The sequence below is a fragment of the Synchiropus splendidus genome, chromosome 19, assembly GCF_027744825.2.
Source record: "Synchiropus splendidus isolate RoL2022-P1 chromosome 19, RoL_Sspl_1.0, whole genome shotgun sequence".
In the NCBI taxonomy this organism is placed as follows: domain Eukaryota; kingdom Metazoa; phylum Chordata; class Actinopteri; order Syngnathiformes; family Callionymidae; genus Synchiropus; species Synchiropus splendidus.
The window spans coordinates 4,992,747-5,019,954 of NC_071352.1; the positions used below are offsets into that span (position 1 = coordinate 4,992,747).

Here is a 27,208-nt window from a genome sequence, read left to right on the forward strand (position 1 = left end):
GAATGAATTACTTGTTTAAACCCCCCGACGCACCATGTTTTGTCACCATTAAAAAGCCATTAAGATTAGCGACCATCAAAGTTTGATCAGGGTTTTCGTGTCCATCCAAACACATAAGAGCAGCTGGCCTTTTCTTGGAGCACTGACCTTTTGCCTCCTCAGGTGAGCTCCGAGCAGGTTGGGGGAATAAAGGCGAGAAAGCTTGAGGACCCCTCGCTTCATTTATCCTTGTCATATATCTATAAAAGATGAATGCTGAGCTGAAGGCGCATGATGGTTCATGCATTAACCTATGCACTCTGTGATCTATGAATATATGATACGGCAGGAGGCATGTTTGTGCGCAAGCTTTGCACTGAAGTCATGAAATAGACCCTCAAGCAACTAGCAACTTAATAGCAGTGCAGGACGTGACAGTTTCGCGACAATCGCCGACAACTACCTCTGGGATAAATGTCTGTTTATAGATCACTTCTGGTAATAACCAAAAAAAAAAATTAAAAAACGAGGAAAAAAAGACGATATGGTGTACTAGACTTCACTACCACCACTATATATATATATATATATATATATATATATATATATATATATATATATATATGGCAGTGTAAGTTTTTCATTTGCATCGCTGCGCTTACGTTCTTACTGCATTCCAATGCGTCGCGCATGAACTGTTGACGTTTTTCCCGCGCGATGTAAAGCAACAGTGCTATCTTCTGTCCTGAGGAAAAACTACACGGCTGCTCCAAATTGATGCAGTGTGATGAATTCCTCCACTCAGCCGTTCTTGGTTTTGAATCATGGCGACCTGCTCATCTGTAAAAATCGATGCGCTTTCAGTCAGCCCGGAGTAAATATCAATAAGCTGAAGTGAAGTGGAGAAGGTTTGAAGACCACGGAGCTGGAGGTGGTTTCACCTTTTTATTGTCTTGTTTGATCTTCAAGCGTTTGTCTCAGCAGCTCATCTGGACTTCAATCTTGGTAGCCTCAGTTCCCATATCTTGATTCCTCTCTGCCTCCTCAGCTGCTTCAGTCTGACGTCATGACGACTGCATGGTTAGATCCACGTTTTTTTCTTGATGCATTGCACCGATATCTGACAGAGAAGTGACACCGCTGCATCAGAGGAGGCAGCTGAGGGAGGGGGAGGTGACACCGGAGGAATGGAGTCACTCTTTTAAGGCTGATGTGACTTTTAAAGTTCAATTCAAATTCAGGATAAGATAGTCAGGTTATTTGTGCGGTATGAAAAGAGCTATAGACACATGTTTTTGTGTGATACGGACGTTAACTGAGTCGTTTAGATTTTTCAAAATTAGCTACTTGCGCTCATCAGAGACATCATGTGGCGTTAAATAGTAAATGCATGATTTATTTATTTATTTTATGTATTTGGAATGATGGGGTTGCCATAATTAAAAACATAAAATAACGGAGTATTAGGAAAATATGCAGCAAATTTGGGATACCAGGAAATAAATATATTATTTATTCCAACATTTTCGTACTTATTCTCTATTAAATGCATGAATTCCACACTCCTACTTTTGTTCAAATTATAAGAAGAAAAGAAGGACAAGAAAATTAGACGATGCATGCATTATCTGTTACTTTTTTTGCATAGGAAAAGCAACTGTATTTTTCTGCTGGAAGCAATGGGAGAGACCCTGGACCAGTTAAATTGGTCCAGCTATTGTTGAGTTGATTTAGTCTGAGCTGCTGACGGTGATTACAGAAATTGATTTTGTTGTATTTATTTTTATTTATTTATTTTTACAGCTGTAATGATTAACAGAACTTTTTCTGTACCTGTTGACTTAAGAGAAACTCACAGCTGGAGGAGTTAAAAAACACTTTATATTGATATTATATGACAGTCATAAGTAATGCATTTCTATCTCAAAAGAACATCCGGTCTTTTGATTATCTTGGCTGATGTAGAATGGAAATTCAAAGTCATTTATTTAACATACATTTTGCAAAAAATCTGAATGAACGTAGCAAATAAAGACCTACGTCATCCATTACGGCGCGGAAGGATACTGCCGGTGAACAGTGTAGTTCCGGGATCTGGAACTACTTTTACCAATGGAAAAAAACGTCACACGCGCAAGGATATAGAGCTGCTGCTGGGTCGTAAGCAGGTGCATAATGCAAAGAAAATTCCGGAATGCAGAAAGAATAATGTCTTAGCTTTTGGACTGTTATTCTTCCGACCACAGAGGACTGGTCTGTCGTCAGCTGCTGCCTGACTAATGTCACGGTAAGTGCTGTGGAGCTGCGAATGGGACAGACATAGATAGCACTGTGCTAACGATAGCATGTGAAATTGCTAACAGCTGACAACTTCATTGAATGTTACCAGGATTGCGCGATGTTGAATTCATTAGTTTTTAATTCTCGCTGAAATGCGGTTTCCAGAGAAACGTCTCCATTATTCATCATCTGACGGCCACTGACGTCAATGCTGTTTGACGTAAGGCTGGCATATGTTTATCAATGGAAGTCGTGACATGACAAAGCTAATGTTAGGTAACGTCATTATTGTTGGGGTCATTGCATGGAGAAAATGTTTATTGCCTGTATGCTTTTTAGTATTTAGATTAGGTATGAAATACAGTTGGTTCGGATTTTTATTTTAAGACCTGTTGTTCATTCTCAATGGATCAATAAAGCAGGTAAATACTACAACTGGCAGTCAAACAGACAACCTCCTACCGCCTGACAGTAATGTCCTGTGGGAGGAAACCTGTGTGTCTGGAGAAGACTCATGCCAGTTCAGGGTGGATGCATAAACTACACAAGAAGACCTCAGAATCACTCCAAATTCAACATTGTTTCCTGTGTGCTTCCACTACTATTCATTCATTTTCTCTGGCCTGGTTGCTCATCGGGTTCATGGGGGGAAGCTGGTACATAGAGCAACATAACAGGATCCCCGAACACACATACATTATACCTAATAACATCCAGCCTTTGCTATGGCTAGATGTATTTTTACTCACTTTTAAATTGAGTGTGGATAGATAAATCAGGTGCTTTTTGGCCATGTACCCTTGTATTCAATTTGTGAGACATCTGCCTTATTTTGTCATTTTTATTTTAATTAATTTACACAAATAATGACTTTTGAATTTGCTATTTCATTCGATTTGGAAGTAGCCTTGGTGTGTATCATCATCACCTGACATCCATCCAACAAGCTCTGACTCATTTTGCTGGAGTTTGGGCTACTACAAATACATGTCATTATTTTGCCAATTTCAGTTTACAAGTATACAAGTCATCAAAAGCCGACCTGGCTTGGCATGATGATGCAGTTGTCAGTTGTGCATGGCTGCTGGTGGGTGTTTTCTCGGGATCCCAGCATGAGTCATGTATGTTGTCGCTAGTGTGAGGCACAACTGGGGGAGGTGATTGTGGGGCAGTCAGACAAGGCTGTGCGATCCGTCATACAGAGCCAAGTGTACACACACTCACTTCTGTTTTACCGGATGTTTTCTCACAGTAGGCTTTCAACTTGTGTGCAAACACAGGCGAGGACAGCCACACCTTAACAACAGTAGTAGTTCAAAGCAGAAACTGATCTTCTTTGGAAGACATTGGGTGCTTGATCTGTTCATATACTAGGACTAAATTATTCAGTACTTCATTGTGAGAAAGCGTGGTACTTTGGGAAACATTGTATTACATTATGTACTTGAGTCTTTCAGTATTCTGTGGTCCTACATTGTTTACTTTGCACTGCATGGATTGTATACTTCATGTGGTGGAATGACATTCTGAGATCTTCTTATGTATGAAATTGCATGTCAATGCTTAGAAAGTGTTTTACCTCTAACTCAAAAACTGGGGGTTATTTATGATGTTTGTGTTTAATGGAGAGGTTCTATAATGTTGGATTTTTACATAACACTCAGGTCACAGAGCAAATCTCAGCTCCGATGAGGCTACACACTGAGCATTTGGCAGAAATCCAATCCTCAAATTGATTTCTCTACTCTTTTAAGTCTGAAAAGCCTCTGAGGAGGATGCAATTCTGCATCCAGTTGTGGCGTGCTTTTATGAGCTGCTAGTTTCATGTCAACCTTTTTTGTAAGGCGTAGAGAGCTGAACTTTCAAAGACCTACAGTGAGGAAGTGCTTCTTATGCAACACACCCCTCTGTTCAGTTGGATCCCAAGATAGAAAGCTAGATAGAAAGAATTAAAGACGTTTTACACATGTAAACAAATAAAATAAAAAAAGAAAATGCTGATGTACCCTAGAAAACATCAAAAACAATTGCTGAAGTGTTTATTCATGTATTATTTCAGCCAAATAAGTGAACATTTAGCTGAATCTAAGGTCTTGGTGTCTGATTTTCTGTTTTCATTTTCCAGTGGTCAGATGCTCTGTGTACTAGAGAAATATTAGAGAGACTCAAGTGAAGGCACGGGTCCGGCCTCGGGGATGAGAAGCAGTCACATGTCGGATTGTAGGAGGAGACCCTCCATCTAATGAATCTTATTTTGGATGAAACACTGCAGGGTGCTGAAAGGCATTTGTCTCCGTCTGTTTCTTCATTGTACTGGTACAGAGGCTTTTCGAAGGTTTGGTGTGAGAGCAGTTCAGTTTAGAGAAGTTACTCTGCGGAGACTTGCGGCCGTCAAGGATGACTTTGCACCAGCGTCGTTAGCAAGTCATTAATTATTCCTCTGTTGGTTTTCTGCAGAACATTGACAGCTGCTAGAAGATCTCTTGAGTGACTTCAGTCTTTTTCCAATTAAGAAGACATCGCTCTTGTCCATTGTGCCATGTCGGGTAAGACTCCCTGTGTGTTTTAGTGTTATTAAAGCCCAGTAATAACTCTGAATGTCTTGCTGCAGGTACTTACACACCAGCCCCCGGAGGCCCTTTCTCCGCACTCACCCCCAGCATGTGGCCGCAGGACATTTTAGCCAAGTATCATCAAGTAAGGACATGCAAAATGACATGTATGTGCTCATACAGACCTCGGCAAAGTGCGGCCCGGGGGCCATATGCGGCCCGATGCCTGTATTTTTTGTGGTCCTCCTAATCTGACCTAATTTTTCCTGCCTTTTTTGTTCTCTTTTAGTCACCACCACCACTTCAGCAGTAAATATAGAATGCTCTTGTTTTAAGACCAAAATTTTCTTCTTCTCAGTCGCCACTTTTGTGTTTTTCTTGTTCCTCAAAACACAGTGAAGATATACCAAAAATATATTTTGAAATAAATTGCCCTTTTTTCTTGAACATTTGAAGGTTTCATGGCATATTTACACTTCTTATTATTTTCATCTGCTTAGGTTCATTTTGTCCTTGTACTTAAGTATATATTTTGCATATTTTTCCATCATGTTTTGTCATCATTGCTGTCTTTCCTTTGACGATGGCCCCTCACAATAGTTACAGTTTCTAATGTGGCCATTTAGGAAGTGTAATTGCCCACCTCTGTGCAAGTAGGTCGAGGTGCTAAATGGACAGAATAAGGAAAGAAAACAAGGAAAACTCAAAATTCTTCATTTGCTTGTACTGGCTTTATATAGAGGAATATTTATGTGGAATATCCCGACTGGACTGAAGACTGTCCAAAGAATCGAGTGCTTGTGCCACTATAATTTAATCAGCTGGGTGACGCATAAAACACAAAAAATATTAGCAATAATTTCTGCCACTTGAGTGTCCTGAGTCTGTGTTTTCTGTCCTCCAGAAAGATACATCTGAACAACATGAACTCCAATATGATGAGTTTGGTTTCAAGGTGGATATTGAAGGTAACACTTTAACTCATGATGTCAAACTTTTAAAAACACATTTTTGTTGAATCTAATTATAGGGGGAGAATTGAAGTCATGTTACACAGTGGCTGCATTATTTCTGCACATGAGTGCATGTGATTGTCGAGCTTTGTTGTTAAACCGGAGGCGAGGAATGCTGCTGTTTTTAAAGAGTGTGCGCCTGAGGTCTGATGCTAATGTGTTTTATTGGTGTGCTTTTATTCAGTGGGTGTGGAGCCAAAGTCTTGGTTAGGTACAGACGGCTCCCCCCAGCGTGAAAACCCCCAACAGAGACTGCGATGGCAAGCACACTTAGAGTTCACTCACAACCACACAGTGGGGGATCTGACCTGGGACCTCATTGACCCAGTTCTTCCTCGTTCAGAGCGACTGCGTTCCCTGGTTCTTGGCGGGATTCCTCACAGCATGAGGCCGCAGGTACGAGACGTGCAGACGTGACGGATCATAAGTCACGACTGGGTTGACTTGTTGTCTTCTTTAATAGCTATGGATGCGTCTGTCGGGAGCGCTGCAGAAGAAGAGGACCTCTGAGATCTCCTACCGGGAAATCATCAAGAACAGCACCAATGATGACAGCACCACGTCTAAACAGGTACAGAGCCTCTCAGAGGTTGATGGCGTCTGTCAATCACTGGGTTGCTCCGCCCCTACATGTGGCTTCTTTTGTCTTTCCAGATCGAGAAGGACTTGTTAAGGACCATGCCAACCAACGTGTGTTTCAATAGCATGACCAGTGTGGGGGTGCCGAGGCTGAGGAGAGTGCTGAGAGGTCTGGCCTGGCTGTACCCAGACATCGGCTACTGTCAGGGGACTGGCATGGTGAGGAGACAAGCCGTCTGACGTGCACCTCTCACTGTGTTTGGCTCTGACTCTGTCGTGTTTGTCCTTCCTAGGTGGTTTCCTGTCTCCTGCTGTTCCTGGAAGAGGAAGACGCCCTCTGGATGATGTGCGCTCTGATTGAAGACCTTCTTCCTCCCGCCTACTTCTCCTCAACCCTGCTGGGGGTGCAAACAGATCAGCGCGTCCTCCGCCAGCTCATCGTCCAGTACCTGCCGGCTCTTGATCGCCTCCTGCTGGAGCACGACATCGGTGAGCTGAGGAGAGGAAAGAGCCATGGCATATTTTTATGATTCATCAAGTACTGTTTTCCTCCTCCATCTAGAGCTGTCTCTGATCACTCTGCACTGGTTTCTGACGTCGTTCGCCAGCGTGGTGGACATCCGTCTGCTGCTGCGGATCTGGGATTTACTCTTCTACCAGGGGTCGCTGGTCCTCTTCCAGGTCACTCTGGGGATGCTGAAGATCCAGGTGCGTCAGGACGACCATGTTGTTTTGTGAAAGTGCTTCCGGCTAACATCTGTACATTGTCGCAGGAGGAGGAACTGGTGTCGTCCGAAAACTCTGCTTCCATTTTCAACACTCTGTCAGACCTTCCCAGCCAGCTGAGGGATGGACCCGCTGTGCTCGGGGAGGCCATGCGGCTTGCGGGGTCCCTGACCCAGGATACCCTCGAGGCTCACAGACACAAGCACTTGGCTTACATTCTCAACGAACAAGCCCAGCTCAAGAGTGGAAACAACTCCACTCTCAACTGTAACCTGAATAAGGTCAGAACTGTGAAGCTTGGTATTGGTGGTCCTCAAAACTAAATGGTCTTTGGCTCTTCTACGCAGGTTGTGAGGAGACAATCGCTGCGTCGAAAATCTACTCTGAGCTCCCTGCTGTTCGGGGAGGACGAGGCCGAGACCCTGAAGTCCAAGAATATTAAGCAGACGGAGCTGGTGGCTGCCCTCAGGGAGGCAATAACCCAGACTGCAGAGCATTTTCACTGTCTAGACCCGCGACACTCCAGCACTGTGAGTTCACTTTCAGCCTCCATTAGTGGAGCACGTAGTGACAGCAGAACCGAGTTGTTCTCCTGGGTGTTGTTTCATATGTGTGATGTGCGTATTTGGACGTGCTGTGTCAGCAGGAATTGACTCCAGATTACTCAATGGAGAGTCACCAGCGAGACCACGAGAACTTCCTCGTGGTATCCCGCAACCGCCGGAGACGAGCAAAGGCGCTGCTGGACTTCGAGAGACACGATGACGACGAACTGGGCTTCAGGAAAAATGACATCATCACCGTGAGTCAGGACACACGCAGTGACGCTCAAATGTCTTAGTTTTGAACGAAAACACTGCCTGTTTCAGATCATCTCTCAGAAGGATGAGCATTGCTGGGTCGGTGAGCTGAACGGGCTCAGAGGTATGTGGAAGACACTTTATCACAATGCTTGTTTTGCTTTTTCTAAAAACACTTTTCTCACCAACAGGGTGGTTTCCTGCTAAATTTGTGGAGATACTCGATGAAAGAAGCAAAGAGGTAAGTGTTAGTTACTGCCCTACTATAATAGCCCCTGCTGAACCCTGTTATCTTCTCCATCATCTTCCTGAAGTAGATTTTTGGCCCTTGAGTGTTGAGAGAATGAAGCGAGAGACTGATCTCAGCACTGTAGTTAGACAGTTTTCAAGCGGGGTGGTGCGGGACACTAGTGTGCCGTGAGAGACTGTCAGGTGTGCTGTGGGAAAATGACCCAGTTTCACCTCATGTGTCTGGAGCTAGAGGAGGGTGATATGATGACATTAAATCATGACAGTTACAACTTGTTGACGAGCAACCAAGGTGAGATTCATATGGATTCGCTGACATTCTTTCTATACTGTAGAGCTACAGTGTGTTGATGCGCTGATCTGTCCGTCAGTCAGCACTGGCAGAGCTAACGGCTAACATGACGTCTCACTTCAAAACTTTTTTATTGATACTCATGGTCTGTCAGTTTGCTTTGTGGTTTAAAAGTTGCCGAAAAACTAAATGCACAACCAAATAAATGCGCGACAAAATGTAAAGAGAGAAAGAATACAAGTAACATCCGACTTACGACCAGGATTGGTTCCGACCAACCATTCAAAATAGCCGACGCGAGGGTTATAGGTGCTACTGTAGTGGTAGATCGAGGGTGAGATACTGGGATACTGTGCTGCCGTAATTGAATTTAAAAAAAAATGCTGTCCATGGTTGTAAGTACAGGTGGATTTAAGTCAAGCAGGTCATAAGTTACTTGTAATTGTTTTTATGAAGCAAGTTCAGGCAAAAAATGTTAAGGATTTGTCTGGAAACTCAAAACTACAATAGAATCATGCAAGGGAGTTAAAGTAAGTAAGTAAATAAAAAATAAGATTTTTGAGAAAGGTTGAAAAACACTGCTGTAGCCTGAGTGCTGCAGCTCTATAGGGCTGTGAGTTTCCACTCCATCTTGCTTGTTTGTCTTGGAGGTGAAGTGCGTCTCCTGTTCCTCTCCTCCAGTACTCATTAGCAGGTGACGATTCGGTGACAGAAGCCGTGACAGATCTGGCCAGAGGGACTCTGTGCCCGGCCCTGAAGGCCATCTTTCAACACGGGCTGAAGAAGCCGTCGATACTGGGGGGACCCTGCCACCCTTGGTTGTTCATCGAGGAGGTTGGAGACCTGTGTTTAAAGTCTACGGAGCCTCCTTTTATTGGACTCAGCGATTTCTATTTCCTTTTCCCCTCGCAGGCGGCCAGCAGAGAAGTGGAGCGGGATTTTAACTCTGTGTACTCCAGGCTGGTGCTGTGCAAAACATACAGGTGCAGTGACAATAAACAGTCATTGTCTGTGCTTACTTGCTGTTAAATGTTATTCATTAACCTCATAGCACCGACTTGTTGCCTCAACCTTTGTGTTTAATAATCTGCTTTGTGATTTTTAGCACCCTGTTCAGTCAATATTAAATCAACATCTTAGATAAACCAACAACAAGAATAATGTTTGATCGTCTGCTCCTTTAGATTAGATGAAGATGGGAAGGTTCTCACGCCCGAGGAGCTGCTGTACAGAGTAAGTGCTCAGAACCGAAGGTTGTGTATTTGAATTTGTGGGTTCTCAAGTGGTTGCAGTGCGGTCTGTGAGCGCCCTCTGTCGTCTCTCTACAGGCGGTGCAGTCGGTCAACATGAGCCATGACGCCGCACACGCTCAGATGGACATTAAGTTCAGGTCCCTGATCTGTGTGGGACTCAAGTGAGTGGATGGGTCACACTTCGCATTTCGTCCTGAAGTTCACCGCTGATGTTTCTCTGCAGTGAGCAGGTGCTGCATTTATGGCTGGAGGTGTTGTGCTCCAGCATGGCTGCGGTGGAGAAGTGGTACCATCCGTGGTCCTTCCTCCGCAGCCCAGGGTGGGTGCAGATCAAGTGTGAGCTCAGGTAAATCTTCTGGAGCGTTGCTTGGATGATCTTTGGAGGCATGACTTGGTGGTGAGCGCTGCCCTCTCTTCTCCAGGGTTCTATCCAAGTTTGCCTTCAGCCTCTCTCAAGACTGTGAGCTGCCGGAGAAGAAGGAGGTGAGCAAACTATATCAGAAGAAGTTGAGATGTTGGACAGAAAGTTGCATCGTCTTGGTGTCTCTTTTTAGGAGAAAGAGCAGAGACCGTTGAAAGAAGGAGTGCAGGACATGCTGGTCAAACATCACCTCTTCAGCTGGGACATTGATGGTTGAACACACTTGTGTGTGTGCGCGTGCTCATGTGTGTGTGTGTATGTCCCCTTGGTCATCATTTACCTGTATCAAGTTAGTAGGAAGCTCACAGACTTCTTCTGTTACATGGCCTGGAAAGCTATATAGGAAACGTCACGTGGCATTGTTTAAGTAATGTATTGGACATTCACTGTATGTGCGTCACGGCACGTACTGGTCCGGCACTTTTGCACACTTGTTGTAAGGAACGTCTTACAAAACTAAAAGCAGTGAAGAATACGGTGTACACACTGGACCCATGAGGTGAACTGCGTCTGGACAGAAGTCGCTTTCATCTCATTCCTGCTGTGTTGTGAAGCTCTGTCCTTCGCATGGGTCGATGTACAACACAGTTTATTGGACTCCCAATTCCACCACATTCCTGAGCATGTAGCTGGAAGGAACATATTTTTGAGACTGCTACATACCTCACTTCAGATTGCACATACCAAATACAGCCTTCTCGAACGTGCGGCGCTCGAGTCCACTCTTCTGACTGTATATTTCACCCACAAATCTAAATATACCTTTCTTTCTTTTGTATAAATATGTTCAAGCTAAGGAATATTTTTGGTCTAAATTTCTTCATCTGAGCAGCACGTATATTAAAAACAGCATTCAAACGTTGTGAAGTCTTTTGACTGTCTTTCATATTTCGGATTTTAACTTTGGGTTGCCAATTCAAGTCTTCTGCTTAGTTCCTGCATGTGGCCGTGGGGTGCTGCTGCCCCCCTTCAGCCCTGTTCTGCGAACAAGCAGGACACGATCAGTGAATTTACAACAAATCGAGTCAAACTTCTGAAGTGGTGGTAACCGGTTAGAGTGAGCCTGAGTCCTTTCTTTGGGGGGGGGTCATAAGTTCTCCTGGGTGAGTTGCCTCCCTGGATGGGCATATGAGGCTTTGTAAAAACGTCCTCATTTTTGGAGACCACCAGATGGCACTCTCTAACTTGGATTCAAGCAGCCATGAAACCTCACAATTTTTTTAACCAAGAGCGCCACCTACTTGTTTCTTAAAGCCTCAACAGCCGATCCCTAGTTTCCTCTGCACCCTTTATGTCTGTGATGGACAGGTGACTCGCCTCTCACCCAAGTGGCTGGGGGGAAAAAATGGCTGCTTCCAAAATGGCAACATGGCATGGTTGGGCATACGATTCAGGATCAATGTGGGTTCAGGGCTTTATTTTCTCAAATGAATGTCAACATTATATGTCATTATTTAAATTGTTTATTGAACTATTACTGCTATAAACCCATGCAACTTGCCGACCCCTGAACGCACAACATAGCCAAGCCATAAAACAGCATTTGTCATCCACAACAAAGACGCGCGTGAAGTTGGGTAAAGCTCATTTATTGATGATCAGCTTTAAGTGGATTTTAAATGTCACATGAACCATAGATCACTCGGTACAAGAGTTGCATGTCTTACAATCATGTTGGAGTGCAACGTTGTGCTGTTGTGAGTCAGTTTCAAACCTGGGTCTGTAGAAACGGGGAGTACGATTAGTATGAAACGTGCGAGAACTTTAGAGACATTTGGAACCTCTGGGAATCATAAACCGGCGGCTGTCTGCCAAATAAATAACTGATCTTTATGTCCTAGCTTATTCCCGGTGCGCCTTCTGCTACATTCATTCACCACTTGCGCCTTCGCCTCTTCCTCACCAGACTTGCAAGCTGATTTATATATGCAGTATAAAGTTTGCGTTTCAAATACACAGGGATGTGTGTGGGAGGATTCACGGAGCTGCACCAGTAATGGGATAAAATCAGGTTGTCCTGTTGGCGAACGCGGTGATTGAACCGGAACTAGAGCGAGTTGTCCTCGACGTAAAAAATGCTTTCAATTGTTTGAACCACTTAAAAAAAAGGCAGCAGTTTGAAAACTGCGATTAGAACAAGTTAGGCAGTAGAGGATGGGAGGACTGGTACGGTGGTGGTTTGTTCTTCAGTATATCTGGCGGTGGAGACACTTGGTGGAGGTGTAGCAGGGAGATGCAGTGGGGGGGGGCCTCATATTCCTGATGTGGATGGGACTGCCGGAGAGTTGCAGGTGCTGTTTTGGCCTTTGCCTTTGTGCCGCTGACCTCCTCTTCGCCGTCCTCCTCCTCCTCCAGACTTCGGCTATGAACAAAAAAGGATGTGTTATGAACGGTAGGGAAGAAACTGGAGGGAGTTCTGGTTATTAAACATTGCTGCTGAAGTAACGCTTATCTCCCCCTTCAAGCCGACCACTTTTACCTTGTTCTCTTTGTTCCCCTCCTTTATCTGAGGGTCCTCCTCTCCCTCCCCCTACAGCCATGCAAATATGGCGTGACAAAATTATAATAAAAACGATCAAATAAAAATACCGATGGTTGAGTGGAGAGGACAGAGAAGCTCAGGTTAGCAAGTGAAAACGTGAAAGGGAGGCGAGTAAAAACGGGTCTCACTGTTGTACTCAGCGTCGCTAGCTGTGGCGTCGGCGTCGTCTCGTCGCTAGTGGAAGAGGTGCCGTCTTCTTTTCGGGAGGTGGCCTTTTTCGTGGATTGCATTTTTATCTGAGGCGGTTTAGAGTTGGATGGTAAGTTGTTGGAGGATTGCAAAAGCTGAAGGAAGAAGGAGACTGATCGGTTCCCCGGTGGACAGGCTTCAATTTTTATTTTCAAATACCTTGGTGATGGTCCCGACCGCCTTGGTGCGACCCTCTCGGAACACCAGCCTCTGATCACAGTGCAGGTACTCGGGGGTCTTGATGAAGCGGAAGTGGACAGACGCCTTGTCTCCTGTCCTCAGACAGTCTCTGTTCATGGTCAAGATGGTGGCCGTCTGCCTTATGCTGCCACAGTGCACTGAGGAGAGAGAGAAGTCTCGCGTGAAACACTTCCTCCATCCAACACTTGCTCCATCCAACTGCGTACTGACCCATGGCCTGGTATCGCGGCGATATCGTTGTTGGGTGATGGAGGACCAGAATCTCTGCCTCGAACTCCCAGGTGGCCTGAGGGTTCAGCTTCGGCGACACCATCACCATCCCTTTCCGTATGGACGAGCGCTTGATCTGCGTGGGGAACCAGCGGAGCGTCAACTGTGACGCCGCGGCGCTTCACTTTCAGATCCTACCTTTTTGAGCGCGAAGGACGCCGTCTGTCCTCCTCGAACTTCCTTCACCGGCATCCTCTTGCGGTGGATGGATTTGACCGCAATGGGGATGAAGCTCCCGAGAGGGTCCGGCCCGAGCAGCATGGTGTCGTTCAGACGTATCAATCCACGTAACGTAGTCCCCGACACCACTGTGCCGACGCCCTGAAACACGCAGCGCTTCCGTCAACAACCACAACCGTGTATTAGATCCAGTCACGGCGAAACGTACGGGAACTGAGTATGTGTCGTCTATCTGAAACTCTGCAGGCTGGTCGTCCCTGTAGGACGTCCTGGAGGACAGCAGGTTGAGGAACATCTTCAGCAGGTCCATGTTCTCACCAGTCACATTAGAGATTTGAAAGATGGGACACATCCTACCAGCACACACACACACACACACACACAGGTGGATCAAAAACAAGGCTCCATGGATGAGCAACGTCAGCTGGCTACCTCTCTGAACTGAAGTTTGAGGCGGTAACTATGACGTCGTCCTTGTTCTGGACCAGAACCGGGATCTTCCTACAGCCAGGAGACTTCAGTAGCCTCTGGAGCAGCTTTAATGTCTCTGCAGGGGTCAAAGCAAGATCATGTGGCAACTCTCCTTCTTGCTCCAGATGATTCTACTGAGGTCTCACCTTGCAGGATGTTGGCTGGACACATGTCTATCTTGGTGACCACTACAAAAACAGGCACATTCAGAGCTAAAGCCAGGCCCAGATGCTCTTTGGTCATGCCGACGATGCCGGCATTACTACCGACCTGGGGCAGAGAGCGCACGTGTAAACCCAGTGAAGCATGTGGAACAGTCACTCTCTCACCATGAGCATGCAGAAATCCGGTAGATGCCCGGTCATGCCGAACACCGTGGTCTTAAGGTACTTCTCGTGACCGGCCAGATCTATGAACGTGATGACTTTGGAGGACTTCTCACAGATTTTGGTCCAGTCCAGGCTTCCACCGTGACTGTCAGGCTTGTTCACCACCTGCAAGGAAGCATTTCAGGTGGTTTCGGCTCAGCTGGGATCCATCTCATCCACCTGAGGAAATGTCCTTCACCTGTCCCTCCTGGTCAAAGCCCAGGATGTCATTCCCCACGCTGCTTGTCCGGCCGCTCTCCATCTCGTGTTTGTGTCTGAAGAGCTTCTGGCGAGCGAAGCCTCTGCCGTTGTCCAGCTCTCCGTGCGTCAAGACTCCCAGCAGGGTGCTTTTCCCAGCGTCCACGTTCCCTACGACTGCCACCCTGATGGACAGGAGAAAACCACATTGATATCCCGACTAGGAAAGATCAGCTGCTTCCTGTGAACGCACCTGACTTCCAGGAAGTCCAGCTCCCCAACACGCCTGCGGATCAGGTAGTCCCGGACCATGCCGGCGGCCTCGCTGCGCTCCCGGAGCGGGATCAGATCAGCGTCTAGTTGCTCACACATGGAGACCACAGTGGCCACCGACGCTTCCATGTCCTTCTCATCCAAACCCCAGTCGCCTCCATCTGTGACGGGACAAGAAAAACAAACAGTCACTCCTGCTTCCTTTACTACGCATGCCGCGGCAAGGAGGTCCCTCACCTGAACCCATCCCAACCACGTAGATGGTCTCTCCACATCCTTCCTCCATTCTGTCCCGGAGCTGGTTGAGAAGCGAGTCATACTGCTCTCCGTTCGGGCTGACAAGGGCCAGCTAACACAAGAACAAGAGAGAGACAACTCAAGTCCAGCTCAGAACACACTCCACTCTCACTACTCAAGTTGTTTTCCAGGGACCATCTTGTCACCAATTCATCGGCTGCTGTCCACACAGATGTCACACTTCACACCGCGCCTCTTTAAAACAAACTAGTTAGGCAGCAGCCGTGGTCACTGGACGAACCGGGCTGACAAGTGTGAACCTGCCTGATGATGCAATGCCTCTCCAACATAGGCATTGTGATGTGGTTGACCCTTTCAACCCGGACTGTTTTTGAGACACCTCATTGTTACAACACGCATTTTATTGTCCTTTTTTTAAACTATTCAGCAGTTTTTGGTGGTGCTGGCTTCATTAATGGCAAGTAACTGGAGACCTAAATGGACGAGCCATATCATACAACAGACATGACATTTCCACTACTCGTGTGTATTTTCATATTCTAACACCTGCATCACGCATGAACTATAATGATGTTTTTAGTTGTAAAACACTTGACAAAATGATACTCGCCAGGTTCGCTGGTCAAACGACAAGCCCACGTCAACATAAACAAACACCGAGTTTTGCAGTTTCAGAAGACGAGAAATACGAGAATGACATCATTGAATGACATAATTCTATCGAGTTAACTGTGACATGTCGATGATAAATAACCGCACATCAATTATGGTGATTTAAATCACGATTAGCACATTTTTTATAGCGGCTCACTCACTAACACGCCAGAAAAAGTTTTAAAAACGTGTGAAACAAGTGAGACATTTCCTATATGTGGTGATGTTCATAAGTAACATCCTAGTTGTTGTATTAAAGCGCGGAGAGTGTTTAATTCATTCATTTCTGCAGTGCGTTAGCATTAGCTTAGCCACAGAGGACCGGCAGAGGCCTACCTTGCTGGTGAAGTCGATGGCTCGATCCTCGGACTCGCCATTGATCACGTCCCCGTCTTCGTAGCACTCGTCCCCACATCCGACCCGGTCCGGGGCGAATATGCTTGCGGGCGCTAGCGCATCCGCCAGAGCCATCGACTCTGCGCTTATATCGTGGTCCTCCGCCGCTATCGAAGCCATTTTTTGAGCAGGAATTCAACGTGTTGACGGCTGGAACCGCTCACACACGCGCAGCTGCTAGCCGCTGCTATGCTAACAACAACACCGCCACCACACAAGGCAGAGGAAGAGTTTATCACGCTGCCAGAATCAGCGGTTGTCAGTCATCTCCGTTTACGTTTTTAAAAACAAAACAAAATCGATCACACTTTGCATGTATATAGACCACAGACAGAGCGGACCAATGACAAGCAGGGGGCGGTTCACCAGCGAGGTGACCCCGCCCCTTCTGGGTGCTGCGGACGGGATACCGTGGCTGATGTAAGGGCCATTAAAACACTGTCAATTCTCCTGCAACCTTTGCTTTGTGCTCGCAACAAATCTGACCCCTCCCGGACAACTTGTTGATTCAGGATCAAAGCATCAAAGGCAGTTATTTCAACCAAAGGCTCGTTACGTTTCACGGTTCATTTAAAGACCAGGAAGCAAAGACAATTTGAAGTGAATTATGGAATATTGTGAAGCTGTCATTTGACATTTCAGTGAAATATATTGATTTATATACACGCACAAGTATTTTATTAATGTATTTTTTGTTTTCAGCATTGAGACGTTATTGGTCGCATTGTACAAATAAAATTAGAAAACAAAATAAACAATGAAGGTGAGTAATAAAAAGAGGGCGGAAGACATGAGGAAGACTATTGAACTGCAGTATTTTGTCAGTATATGACGTGTACAGGTTGAAGGACACACAGACCCGTGATGATACTGTTGTAAATAGTCAATAGAAAACAAAAACATGCATGTAAATTGTTGTAAAGTTATGAGTTATATCACTACTAGTCAACTAGTTACGATTAACCTAACTTGCGGGCATGTGTTGTGTAACACGGAACTTGACTGTTGCAATGTAAATAGTACACACTTGTATAGTTTATAGGCTTGTTTTGAAATGTAATATTTTAATTATTTTTTTTTTTTTTTAATTAACTATTGTCGACTACATTGACCAAACCAGTTGTATAGACCTGAAAATATTCTGAAAGATACACAACTATTTTGAAGCATCTCTTTATGTCCAGCAAGAGTTGTGCGTCATTCGAGGCACATGTGAGGTTTATCTGGTAATTGTTGAAAGGTGAGTCAGCGAGGGTTGCTGCGGACGGAGAGCTGATGTAATAATAGTACACGCACAGTAATCCCTTTTAGAACCTTTAATGGATGGAACTATGGAGTGGTTGTAAATATATTATAAACCTCTGGGTTCCAATTTTAAAGCTACAATCTTGACTGTCTAAATGTCGTTCTGGAGGGTGTTATTTGTCATAAGTGCCCTTTGAACGGTATAAAGGAATGTGTGTCATGAGCTCTATTGAATCATGATTTAAAATGCAGCCAGATCCACACTCTCAGCCTCATGACGGTAATTTTAGCACACAAAACCAAACCAAACTTTGATTTCGAAGACTTCAGAAATGGAAGCTGTGAAGAGAATCGCTGTGTGGTGGGAAGTGTGGTGTCCTCGTGGTAGCAGGGCTCAGGTTCAACTCCCTCCTGGGTTGGCTGTTTATTTTCACCCAACTTCGAGTCACTAAATCCCATGACTGTCTTGAGACCAAAAGTCAGGGCAGGACTGAAACGTGTCTTCAGTCCTGTGCCAGAGTTAGAGACTTTAGGAGAAACTCTGTTCGTCTCTCACAATCTCTTCACCTTTGTGAGAGGAGACTGAACCGCTGACCTCCAACAGCTGCCTTCAGATAACAGCGGCAATTAGCTCTAGTAGCCCTCCTTCTGTCGGACTGGACAGCTGAACTAACTTCACACACACAAGAGTCGCATTGCTCAACAGCAAATACAGTGTTTTGGAGAAACAGAAAAGCAGAACTGTGAGTTTCTGAAAGGAATGAATGTCAAATAAAAGTTTTACACCACTGTCACATGTTTATCACTTGGTCATTTAACAGTAAACTGAAAGTGTTTTTTTTTTACCACTCAAGCATGAGCCAAAACGTCAAACACATTCCCTGAATTTTCTCAAACTACCCATGTTTATCAAAAAGTTAGAATTGTTGCAGTGCATTGTGGGAGTAAAAGAGTTGGCTTGTGCATTCCACCACACATAAAGTGAAAATATCGGCCTGGTACAGCTAGATGTGTCCCACGGGACTCAAACTCTATTGAAAACGCTGAGTTGCTAATCTTGAATTATGATGGATAAAATTAGTCTCAACCTGTGGGAGGAAAAAAACTTGACTAAAAGGTCAGTATAAAATTTTGCAAGCAGATTGTGACACTGAAAACTTGGTCCAATGGGCCCAACTCATGGCCTTTGATGTGGTTATGGGTAATATGTACACATAGTCCATCATTAATGGCCTCTGCAGCACATACAAGCAGATCCCATAACGTTCATCAACAGTTGCTACTCTAACAATTATAAGAGTCAATGATATCCTAAACTATAGAATGATTTAAGCCCGGCTGTCGATGAGATCAGACCCAGTTGCTGAATTGTTGAGGACTGACTGAAGGCTCAGAAGAGCGAGGGTAGATTTAACATGGTTTATTAACAATTACACGAGAACTCAAAAGACGAACAGAAAACTCACACACGATCAAATAGCGATAAACAAAAAACTGTGCAAACTAAGGAGGCGGCAGAAAGAAGGTCAAGTACGCATGGAATTTAGAAATATACAACAGCAGCGTGAGAGAATGGAGGGTAGAGAGAGAGTTTACCGTGAGGAACGTGAAGCAACCATCTGGCAGCGCAGCCTGGAACCCAGGTGTAGAAATCAGTGGAGTCTGATCAGCGGAACGGGATCCAGCTGCACTGCCGTGAAGCTGAGGAAAGAAGGAAAAGGAGACGACATGAACACAGGAAATAACAAAATATAATCAGTGACTTCTATAAGTTGCTTTTTCACCTCTGTTGTGATTAATTTCATTTTAAATAAACATAAATTAAAAAATGCATATCTATTTTAATTGCTGCAAACAACAATGTTAAAAAATAGTTTGACATGGAGTAGGTTTTTGGGAAGAGTTTGCATGATCTGTCCAGATCTGTGTGGGTTCCCTCAAAAAACATTCAGTTGATGAAATATCCAGAGTTGTGAGCAAGTGGTTGACCTCTAATACTGCAATGTTCCACGTGTGATACACAATAACAAGACAGGCCTGGTGTCTGTCAAACTATGTCCCCGGTAACTTCTTCCACGTTTAACTGAGCTCTGCTATTCGATCCCGCGTCTCGATATGCATTCAGCGGCCATCGCTGCCTTCAGCTGTGCCAAATATTTCGCCGTCGCCTGGCAACAAACTCACATCTATTTCTGTCCGGTCACTCTGTCCGGGGTCTCTCGTGCTGGACGCTGCCGAGTTACAAACTCGCAGCCTGCTGGCAACGATTAACTAATCACTCTTTACCCTTCACTAGTTTCCACAGCTACTTGTTATGTAGTAACGTGGTTATTTGTGGTCGGTGATGTCATTGGCTGAAGACAGCGAGAGGAGCTGCTGCATTGGCTGCTGGTGATGTCACTCAGAGAGCAGGACCCTCCCTGCTTCTATAAACTCAGCTCTGACCAAAGGCGAGGCCCTGGAAGACTTTCAATTCCTCCCTGCAGCAGCGCTCCACATCTGCAGCCATGCCTGTAAGTCCTCTCTACCTCCTCTGCACGGGTCTGCCTTCACACTTTAACAACTTCATTGGTGTTTTTCACTCAAGAAGTTACCTCAAATACACTGCACTTGTGCTCTTTGTGTGTGGTGCTTCACCTTTAAGTGTAGTAGGCTCTTTCTGATGACCCTATATGGCCAAAATATTCCCTCCGCTGACTGAGTCGCCTACTATCACAAGACGGCTGCTTCACATTCTCAATTTGAATTCCAACTGTTTACAACGGGGAGAAGTGGAGTTCAGAGTAGTATTGTGCTGAATCACAAATGTAACTGGTCACCACCAGTCAGATGGTAATTGAGGAGAATGTGTTCTGCGGATCTCTGTTTTCCATTCAGTAATAATTCCTCAGTTGCTTCGGAGGCATTTGCGTTTGTCAGTTTTGGTCGAGCTGCAGCTATCAAGTTGAAGTTTGACATCCCTTTTGGCAAACACTGACACCAACAGCTGCATCCCTTAAAGGTGCAGACAGTGCCAGAGTGTTCCAGCTACAGGGCGTATCACCATGATTCTGGGTCACAGCATCACATGTGACATGAGTAGAATGTTTAGGGACACTAAACAAAAAAAAAGACTCAAGTTCTATATATTTTTTTAATCCTAAAACACTTCCTAATGTGAGTCATGTGACTTGGAATTGCCCAGTGAAGTTATGTAAGACACTGAGGTATATGTTGAGCGACAGGGGTCGGTCTGGCAGATCACAGACGTGAAAACGTGTCCAAAAATAGCCTTTCAGGTCCCGTAGTTTAATGTTTGCTAGTGTTGAAGTGGAGTCGTGACCAAGTCCAGAGCATACAGAGACTTTGAGGAGCAAGACTGGGACCAAACTGAACCCAGAATATAGAAGCATTAGTCATGTAAACACCGGCATTTATTTCTCACTACAATAGCAGTCTGGTCCCATCCTGGTCTTACTCTCCTCATCGGTCCGGGTCTCGACCCGATCTTGGGTTAGCTAGTCTCCACTACAGCACTAGTATCTGCCACTGTAATGGAAGTTCGCTCTGCTGTGACCAACCCGTCTACGTGGTCCATGAAAATATACAGTCCTCCCTCCTTGGCCTTTTGAACAGCAGAGGTTGTTTATAAATTCATAAACAAAAGACATTCACCGAGCTTTTTACTTGTTGCAAATAAAGTCAGAAATAGTTGTGTAGTGTCTTGACAGCAGAAGTCTGAGTTGCACTCTCACTGCAGCTGGCTCCTCCTGTCCCCTCCATCCACCTTTGTCAAACAGATGAGTTAGATGAAAAGCCAGGACACTGAAGTCGCAGGGAGTTAGACACTCGTAAAGGCTCCAAATTTTGACAGTTTTACGTCTCGTGCAGAAACACAGTGGGTGTTTGGTGCATAATGCATGAGGGCAGCTGCTTTATTTATGTAGATGTTGCCTGTGGAGAGTCAAGTGCTGCTCTTTTTCTACCAAGCCACAATGAAAACTGAACATTAGTCATAAATAAACTATACTTTCCTAATCCGGCTTCATCCGACTGACTGTAGATTTCTGCAGTGCTCAGCGATAATCGGCGCAGCCTGAAGGAAAATGTGACTCACTTCGACTGTACTCCATCGTTTTTTTTTCAACATTTAGCATCAGCCAAGAGTGTCGTGGAGGAAAGTGTGGGCGGGAGCTGGCACAGGGAGAGTGGCAGTTCCGTTCCTGAATGAGGATTAGATTGAAAACACATGTTTAGTCATTTGTTAGAATGAGCCACAAACCGGGGGTGACTGATGCCAAATGGTCTTCCTAATGTAAACGCAAATGCTCTACATCCACACAGAAAATGATGGTGAAGAACATGTCCTTCAAGGTCGGCCAGACCTTGACTGTGACGGGAAAACCCAAACCTGATGCCACCAAGTAAGTAACAACAGCTCAGACCTGATGCGAATGAGCTACTGCTGTTTGAAGTAAACCTGTTGTAGAAAGAAGTTTAGGTGGTTCAAATGATAAAATATAATAAGAAAGTAAAAGGAAGATAAAATGTTTTATTGAAATAATAAATAAAAAAGTTGGCTCTTTAAAAAAAAAAAAATTTCATTTTTAATTTATATTTATCATGGATTATAGAGGTTATTTGCTCCTTTACATATTTGTTTCACACCAATTTATTGTATTTTAAATCTGACAGTATTTATTATACTTTACAGTATACAACATTGCACTGCATTTACGATCATCTTTTTGGAGGTTTTCATTCACTTGCTGCAACAGAATGACTTCTTCTTCAAGCCGTGTCTTGTGACGTGACTGCCACCTGCTGTCAGACTGAACTCATTGCAGTAAATTACAACAATAATACGGAATAGGAAGATTGGGTTTGTAAAAAATAGCCGTTTGTTGGAGGCCTGCATCCTCTTGTATGAATTTGAAGCTGCTTGCAAACTAAATTGCCCCGGTTTCTTTCTTTTTTCCTACTCAAACCAAAACGTTTTTACAAGAGTTGGTTTGACGGACCTCGGCTGGAGAAATTGGATTTTTTTACACACATTTCTATTTCAGTTTTGCTCTGAACATCGGCCCAGATGAGCAAGACATCACCCTCCACATTAACCCCCGCTTCAACGCCCACGGAGACGAGAACACAGTGGTGTGCAACTCCTGCCAGGGGGGCAGCTGGGGGCAGGAGGTCAGAGAGGGAGGCTTTCCTTTCAAGCAGGGGGAGGAGTTCCAAGTGAGTTATCGACTGTAGACACCCATTCATTCTGTCATTGCAAATGTTTTTCTGCAGATTTATGAAGATGAATTCTGTCCATTCTCTCGTAGTTCACCATCACCTTCAACCCTGAGGAGTTCCTGGTGACCTTATCAGATGGCTCCACGATCAGCTTCCCCAATCGCATGGGTGCAGAGAAGTACGCGTTCATCAGCTTTGATGGAGAAGTTCGCATCACCAGCTTTGAGATTAAATAAACCTCCACACTCCTGTGTACCTTCAAAGCTTTGCCGAGCGTTTAGTTTCACAGCTTCAATTGCAGATTTTAGCAGTGAAGTAAGCGCGATAAATTCACCTTTTTTCTGCTTCGAGTACAAACAATCTCATCTTCATTTCATCAGAAACATTTCAAGGTGCTTGACAGATCAGGCTTTGTTCCTCCCACATTCCGAATTTGTAAGTCTGATCGCCTGCCTGTGACTGAATGTATTAAAGCTTCCAACAAGAACACTGTTCTGTTCGACTTCTTCTGAACTGAGGCTATTTTTGAGTTAGGTATCGATGTGTATAAAACTGTTTGTCAATACACTGACTGGATGCAGAACGTTTTTTTATCATGCAGTATCAGGAGAAATCAAAGTACTGAGTTTTTTTTTCATCATGCAACTGCAATAATTTAACCTCACCTCCTCCAGATGATCAGGCTCCTCCCCTCTGTAGGGGAGTGTTTGCATCTTGGTTTTTTTTTATTTTTTTGGAAAGTCGCAAGAGAATAAGTGAGGTTAAGAATGTCTAATACATCAGTCTCAATTTCAAGCACCGCCATCCTTCCCTCACTTGTAAACAGGACCCCAACATAAATGGAAATGAAATCTGGAAATGAAAGTGACCAACCAACAAAGAAAACATTTGCATGATCTTTTATCTCGACTTTTGTTTATGTATTTATTTGTGATTCTTTTCCTTTTTGGCTTGTGTAACGTATTGGCCAGCAGATGTCACCATTGCACCATTGTAACAGAACCAGTACGGCGCTGCCAGCGCAATCCCAGCGTTAAACATCATAATTATTATAATAAAATAGAAAACCATTCTTTACATAATTATCTGGAATATCTCATAAATAATATATCAGGTGCTTCTTTCATAAATGAATGTGTGCTCTTCTGCAGTAAACCTTATAAATATATTTTTTAAATAATAATTTTTCCCCACTTTCACTTGCTCCATCATGTCTCATTATTCATTAATATTTTTGTATTTATTGAAGTTAAGACTCTTACGAAATATTAATTGACATTATTTAATAATTTCTTAAATATTTGTGATCATTTTTCCGCCTCAAAAATGCGTACATTTGAACGTATATATTCCCTTTCATATTTATAGATCTTCAACCCCTGTTTACATTGATGTGAATTATAGTACTTGTGTATTTACCAAGGTGGAGTTGGCAGCGCCCTCTCTCTCTTGATGTGCTCCCCTCCACCTCGCTCCGACTGCCCTCCGCTCGGATGTAATAAGACAGAGATGGAGCAGCAAATCCGAATGAGAGACACTGATGTCTGCGTTCGTTCCGGCCTGAGACAATATTGGATGTGTGAGTGAATTGTGAGCAATATTATCAGCGCGTCTGATGTAACAGCAGGCAATATCTGCGATTTGAAGGGGGGAGCTGGAAAAGTTGTTATCGTGTCACTGCGAGCGATGACGCGACCTCTGGTGACCTCAGAAAGGACATTTTGTGCGCAGCTTTTGGGTTGTGTTCACAGTCTGCGCGAGTCTCCTCAGATGCATGTGAGATCGGCGGATGTTGGGAGGGCGAGTGTGTCTCCTATAGGCCAAGGTGATCTGAATGTGCTAATAAAAGCCCCAGAATGATCGATCGGATGCGTGTTGGGGAGCTGTGGGGTCGTCCTTCACAAAGCCGGGGAGGAGATTATGAACGCGCTAACATATTCTGACCAACACTATCAGCAACTCTTCCCATTCATCAATGGAGCCTCAGAGGTGACCCCCGGTGCATTCCGCGTGTGATCCCGCTGGACGGCGAGCAAATCCAGCGGCGTATTGATCACGTCTCCTGCACAGTAATGAACAGGGCAAGGGTTAAAAAGAGTTATTTCCGATGGAGGGAATGCATGACGGAGCAGGGAAATGAAGGGGTGGATCGAAAAAGACGGCCCAAACCTGGTCAACCAAATATGTCTTTTGGCTTCAACTGTACACTCAGTACATCATGACACTCAGGTGAGTCGGAAGGCTCTTCATAATGGCTGACTGTGGCTCGCGAACCTCGAGTTTGACGTCTTCTCTTGCAAGTTTGGGATCCTTTAAACTCTTATTATAAGATGAGCAGCTGCAACAACGGTGCTGCTGTCAGGAGATCTGAGTTCCATGTGCACACACCCACATCTTCCCACATCAGTGTGTCAGACTCACAACTCTGGCAGACAATTCCCAACACTTAGACATATAATTTATCGGCTAAAGAACGGAGTTGTTCAGTGGCAGAATCATGAATCGGCTCTACAAAGACGCGGCTCTTTTAACTGATCTGTTTGCTCCCTTCACCTGCGCTTCGCCGCTAATTTAGCATGTGTGAGTAAACTTGGTTGAAATGTGTGGAGTGGAATGATTCACTGCAGCTTACATAAAACCGTTGTCTATATTTAGCGTCAGCATGACTCCAGATTTCTGCACCGAGCTATCAGCCACACGTTGGGATGCGTGGGCTCTCCCTCTGCTGACTGCGGTGCTGGATTCACAGGCTGCATCGCCACGAGACCTCCGGCTTGTTGTTGTATTAGAGATGAGATAATTCACTTGTGCACTAAGAACGCTGCCTTTTTACAGGGACTTTTCATATTTTAAATAATATCATATGTGCAGGGGCACTTCCCCAAGTTTGAGTCACGGGGGCAGCAGGCTACAGAAGAGGCCCAGATGGTGAGGCTGACCTAAGAGACAAGACTTGGGAGCAGTTAGCAGAGCACTAACCTCCTGTCTCGCTGTTTGTGTTTGACGCTCGCACCAACACTGCTGATCTAATATTTACGAAAGGGTATCTCAGATTATTAAAACACATAAAAAAGCCACGGGTTGAATTATTTCAGAATTGAAGCAGCGATGTTGAGTAGGTGGCCCGCGGTAGTTTTGTGTGCAGTAAACAGTCAAGAAGAACCGTCATTGACCTGTCTGACCTTTCACTAACTCTGCAGAACGTCACTTCTTTGCTGAAAAATATGGGAGGAAAACTGTGTTTCACTGTGAAATATGAATGTTTTAACTGAGTACAACGTCCGAACCTTAGTGAAATGACAGCATATTTAGTCGCCACCAAACAGCCCCAGAGGAGAATTAGGATCTGGATTTGTCTTCTTTATCTGTCCCGTTACGTGTGTCGCTCTTTGTCTTCATCCTTTTAATAAACTCTCCTCTTCCTCACCGAGCCCTGTCGAGGTCTGCTGGATTCCAATTTGTTCTTCCCGTGCGTGTCTCCCGGAATGTTCGGATCGATGAGTGCCAACTGTGTAATAGAATTAGGCTCTAATGGGAAGTACAAACTTGCTTTCTATTTACTAAATCCCTCCAGGGGGCGCGGTGCTAGGTGAGGAGACGACTTGGAAATGGGACAGCTGCTTCTGCGCGGAATTTCCTGCTCTGATTTAGACGCAAACGTCTGCAAAACACACAGTGGCCTCTTGCTTACACTCAGATATTCAGAATCATCTGTTTTTTTTTTGTTTTTTTTAGGATTAGAGCTTTTACAGCACCATGCTCCTCCTCCTTTCTCAGGTTCAATTGCCTCCAAAAATAAATAAATGATTTATTAAAAAAATTAAAAAGTAGAATAAGAAAATCTATAAATATTTGCAAATTGATAGGAAAAAATCTAATTTAAAAAATATATTTTTATGGAAAAATAAAATTTAAAAAGTCTCTATTAAGAGAAAATAAAAAAAGATTACCTACTATAATGATAGACTACAACTCAAGTTAGCATGAAGCAGAAAAAAATTAAATGTTTAAATGTGTTTCTTCCTCCTTCAGTGCGCCTGAGTTCTCTCCCCCTCTCCTCCCCCCTCTACATTTGTCATCCCTTGTCTCCTCCCTGACACTCGCATCCTCCGCGGCATTGAAACAGTAGCCCGAGTGTGAGGGCACCTCATGCTGGCCTCCAGGCAGGACGGATGTGATGCACACTCGGACTCACATTTATGAGCGTATCCACCCAAAGGTGAACTCGCGTCCAGTCAAGTGAGACTTTGAATGATTCATGAGAACACGGGTGACGGGTGAGGGGAGAGGGGAGGGGGGGCATGTCCGACTGACTTCAGTGCTTGTGCCACTCATGTCAGTTTGGGTCATGTGATCTGGGTTTTGTTGTGAAGACCCCTGAAGCTGACACCTAATCGTGGAAGGTTTGCAGTGATTTTAGGAGCAGTTCTCCGACAAGACCAGTTCAAAGGTGAGCTAAGATCCTTCTAGTCCTAGTCTCAGCTCCCATTCACTCTCTGCAACCTGGCTCTGGTTTGCGGCAGCAGAGTACCAGACAGTGATTCAAGATTCATTCAGTCGGGAGCTGGCATCTGGTTCACGAGTTGACAGGCTGCAACA

General features: G+C 44.7%; 3 protein-coding genes across 5 annotated transcripts; 2 read left to right on the plus strand and 1 right to left on the minus strand.

The window, feature by feature from the left end:
* Positions 1 to 2,105: 2,105 nt before the first annotated feature.
* On the plus strand, positions 2,106 to 11,219 carry sgsm3 (small G protein signaling modulator 3). Of its 2 annotated transcripts, XM_053851271.1 has the most exons (21): positions 2,106 to 2,266; positions 4,717 to 4,805; positions 4,871 to 4,956; positions 5,716 to 5,779; positions 6,009 to 6,220; positions 6,288 to 6,395; positions 6,479 to 6,622; positions 6,697 to 6,892; positions 6,966 to 7,111; positions 7,177 to 7,410; positions 7,477 to 7,659; positions 7,776 to 7,931; positions 7,999 to 8,053; positions 8,121 to 8,170; positions 9,152 to 9,304; positions 9,383 to 9,453; positions 9,655 to 9,703; positions 9,799 to 9,884; positions 9,947 to 10,069; positions 10,146 to 10,206; positions 10,278 to 11,218. In XM_053851271.1, exons 2-21 carry the CDS (start codon positions 4,799 to 4,801, stop codon positions 10,359 to 10,361), a joined length of 2,268 nt encoding a protein of 755 aa, XP_053707246.1. In that variant the 5' UTR covers positions 2,106 to 2,266; positions 4,717 to 4,798; the 3' UTR covers positions 10,362 to 11,218. The 2 variants fall into 2 exon arrangements, with proteins under 2 accessions (XP_053707246.1, XP_053707247.1); XM_053851272.1 differs by lacking the exons at positions 2,106 to 2,266; positions 4,717 to 4,805; positions 4,871 to 4,956; positions 5,716 to 5,779 and having other exon boundaries at positions 6,009 to 6,084; positions 6,168 to 6,220; positions 10,278 to 11,219.
* A 498-nt stretch (positions 11,220 to 11,717) lies between these two features.
* On the minus strand, positions 11,718 to 16,594 carry gtpbp1 (GTP binding protein 1). Of its 2 annotated transcripts, XM_053851273.1 has the most exons (14): positions 16,085 to 16,594; positions 15,074 to 15,185; positions 14,817 to 14,997; positions 14,565 to 14,748; positions 14,327 to 14,491; positions 14,144 to 14,267; positions 13,959 to 14,073; positions 13,735 to 13,879; positions 13,485 to 13,667; positions 13,287 to 13,422; positions 13,035 to 13,213; positions 12,815 to 12,970; positions 12,624 to 12,674; positions 11,718 to 12,506 (listed from the first exon to the last, which is right to left on the minus strand). In XM_053851273.1, the coding sequence occupies exons 1-14, from the start codon at positions 16,262 to 16,264 to the stop codon at positions 12,396 to 12,398; spliced, it is 2,022 nt and encodes a 673-aa protein (XP_053707248.1). In that variant the 5' UTR covers positions 16,265 to 16,594; the 3' UTR covers positions 11,718 to 12,395. The 2 variants fall into 2 exon arrangements, with proteins under 2 accessions (XP_053707248.1, XP_053707249.1); XM_053851274.1 differs by lacking the exon at positions 12,624 to 12,674 and having other exon boundaries at positions 16,085 to 16,592.
* Positions 16,595 to 19,819: 3,225 nt separating this feature from the next.
* On the plus strand, positions 19,820 to 23,088 carry lgals2a (lectin, galactoside-binding, soluble, 2a). The gene is made up of 4 exons (XM_053851275.1): positions 19,820 to 19,902; positions 21,713 to 21,792; positions 22,435 to 22,606; positions 22,699 to 23,088. The coding sequence occupies exons 1-4, from the start codon at positions 19,897 to 19,899 to the stop codon at positions 22,843 to 22,845; spliced, it is 405 nt and encodes a 134-aa protein (XP_053707250.1). The 5' UTR covers positions 19,820 to 19,896; the 3' UTR covers positions 22,846 to 23,088.
* The last annotated feature ends 4,120 nt before the right edge of the window (positions 23,089 to 27,208 follow it).

What these genes read in the sequence shown, in the direction of transcription:
- sgsm3 (XM_053851271.1), top strand. An exon ending in CCTGCTGGAGCACGACATCG is followed by an intron (nt 6,893 to 6,965) that starts GTGAGCTGAGGA and finishes TCCTCCATCTAG; the next exon opens with AGCTGTCTCTGATCACTCTG. An exon ending in ACCCGCGACACTCCAGCACT is followed by an intron (nt 7,660 to 7,775) that starts GTGAGTTCACTT and finishes CTGTGTCAGCAG; the next exon opens with GAATTGACTCCAGATTACTC.
- gtpbp1 (XM_053851273.1), bottom strand. Translation starts at nt 16,264, where the DNA reads ATGGCTTCGATAGCGGCGGAGGACCACGATATAAGCGCAGAGTCGATG. An exon ending in CGTGGTTGGGATGGGTTCAG is followed by an intron (nt 14,998 to 15,073) that starts GTGAGGGACCTC and finishes GTCCCGTCACAG; the next exon opens with ATGGAGGCGACTGGGGTTTG. An exon ending in TCAAACTTCAGTTCAGAGAG is followed by an intron (nt 13,880 to 13,958) that starts GTAGCCAGCTGA and finishes GTGTGCTGGTAG; the next exon opens with GATGTGTCCCATCTTTCAAA.
- lgals2a (XM_053851275.1), top strand. An exon ending in CCCAAACCTGATGCCACCAA is followed by an intron (nt 21,793 to 22,434) that starts GTAAGTAACAAC and finishes TTTCTATTTCAG; the next exon opens with TTTTGCTCTGAACATCGGCC. An exon ending in AGCAGGGGGAGGAGTTCCAA is followed by an intron (nt 22,607 to 22,698) that starts GTGAGTTATCGA and finishes ATTCTCTCGTAG; the next exon opens with TTCACCATCACCTTCAACCC.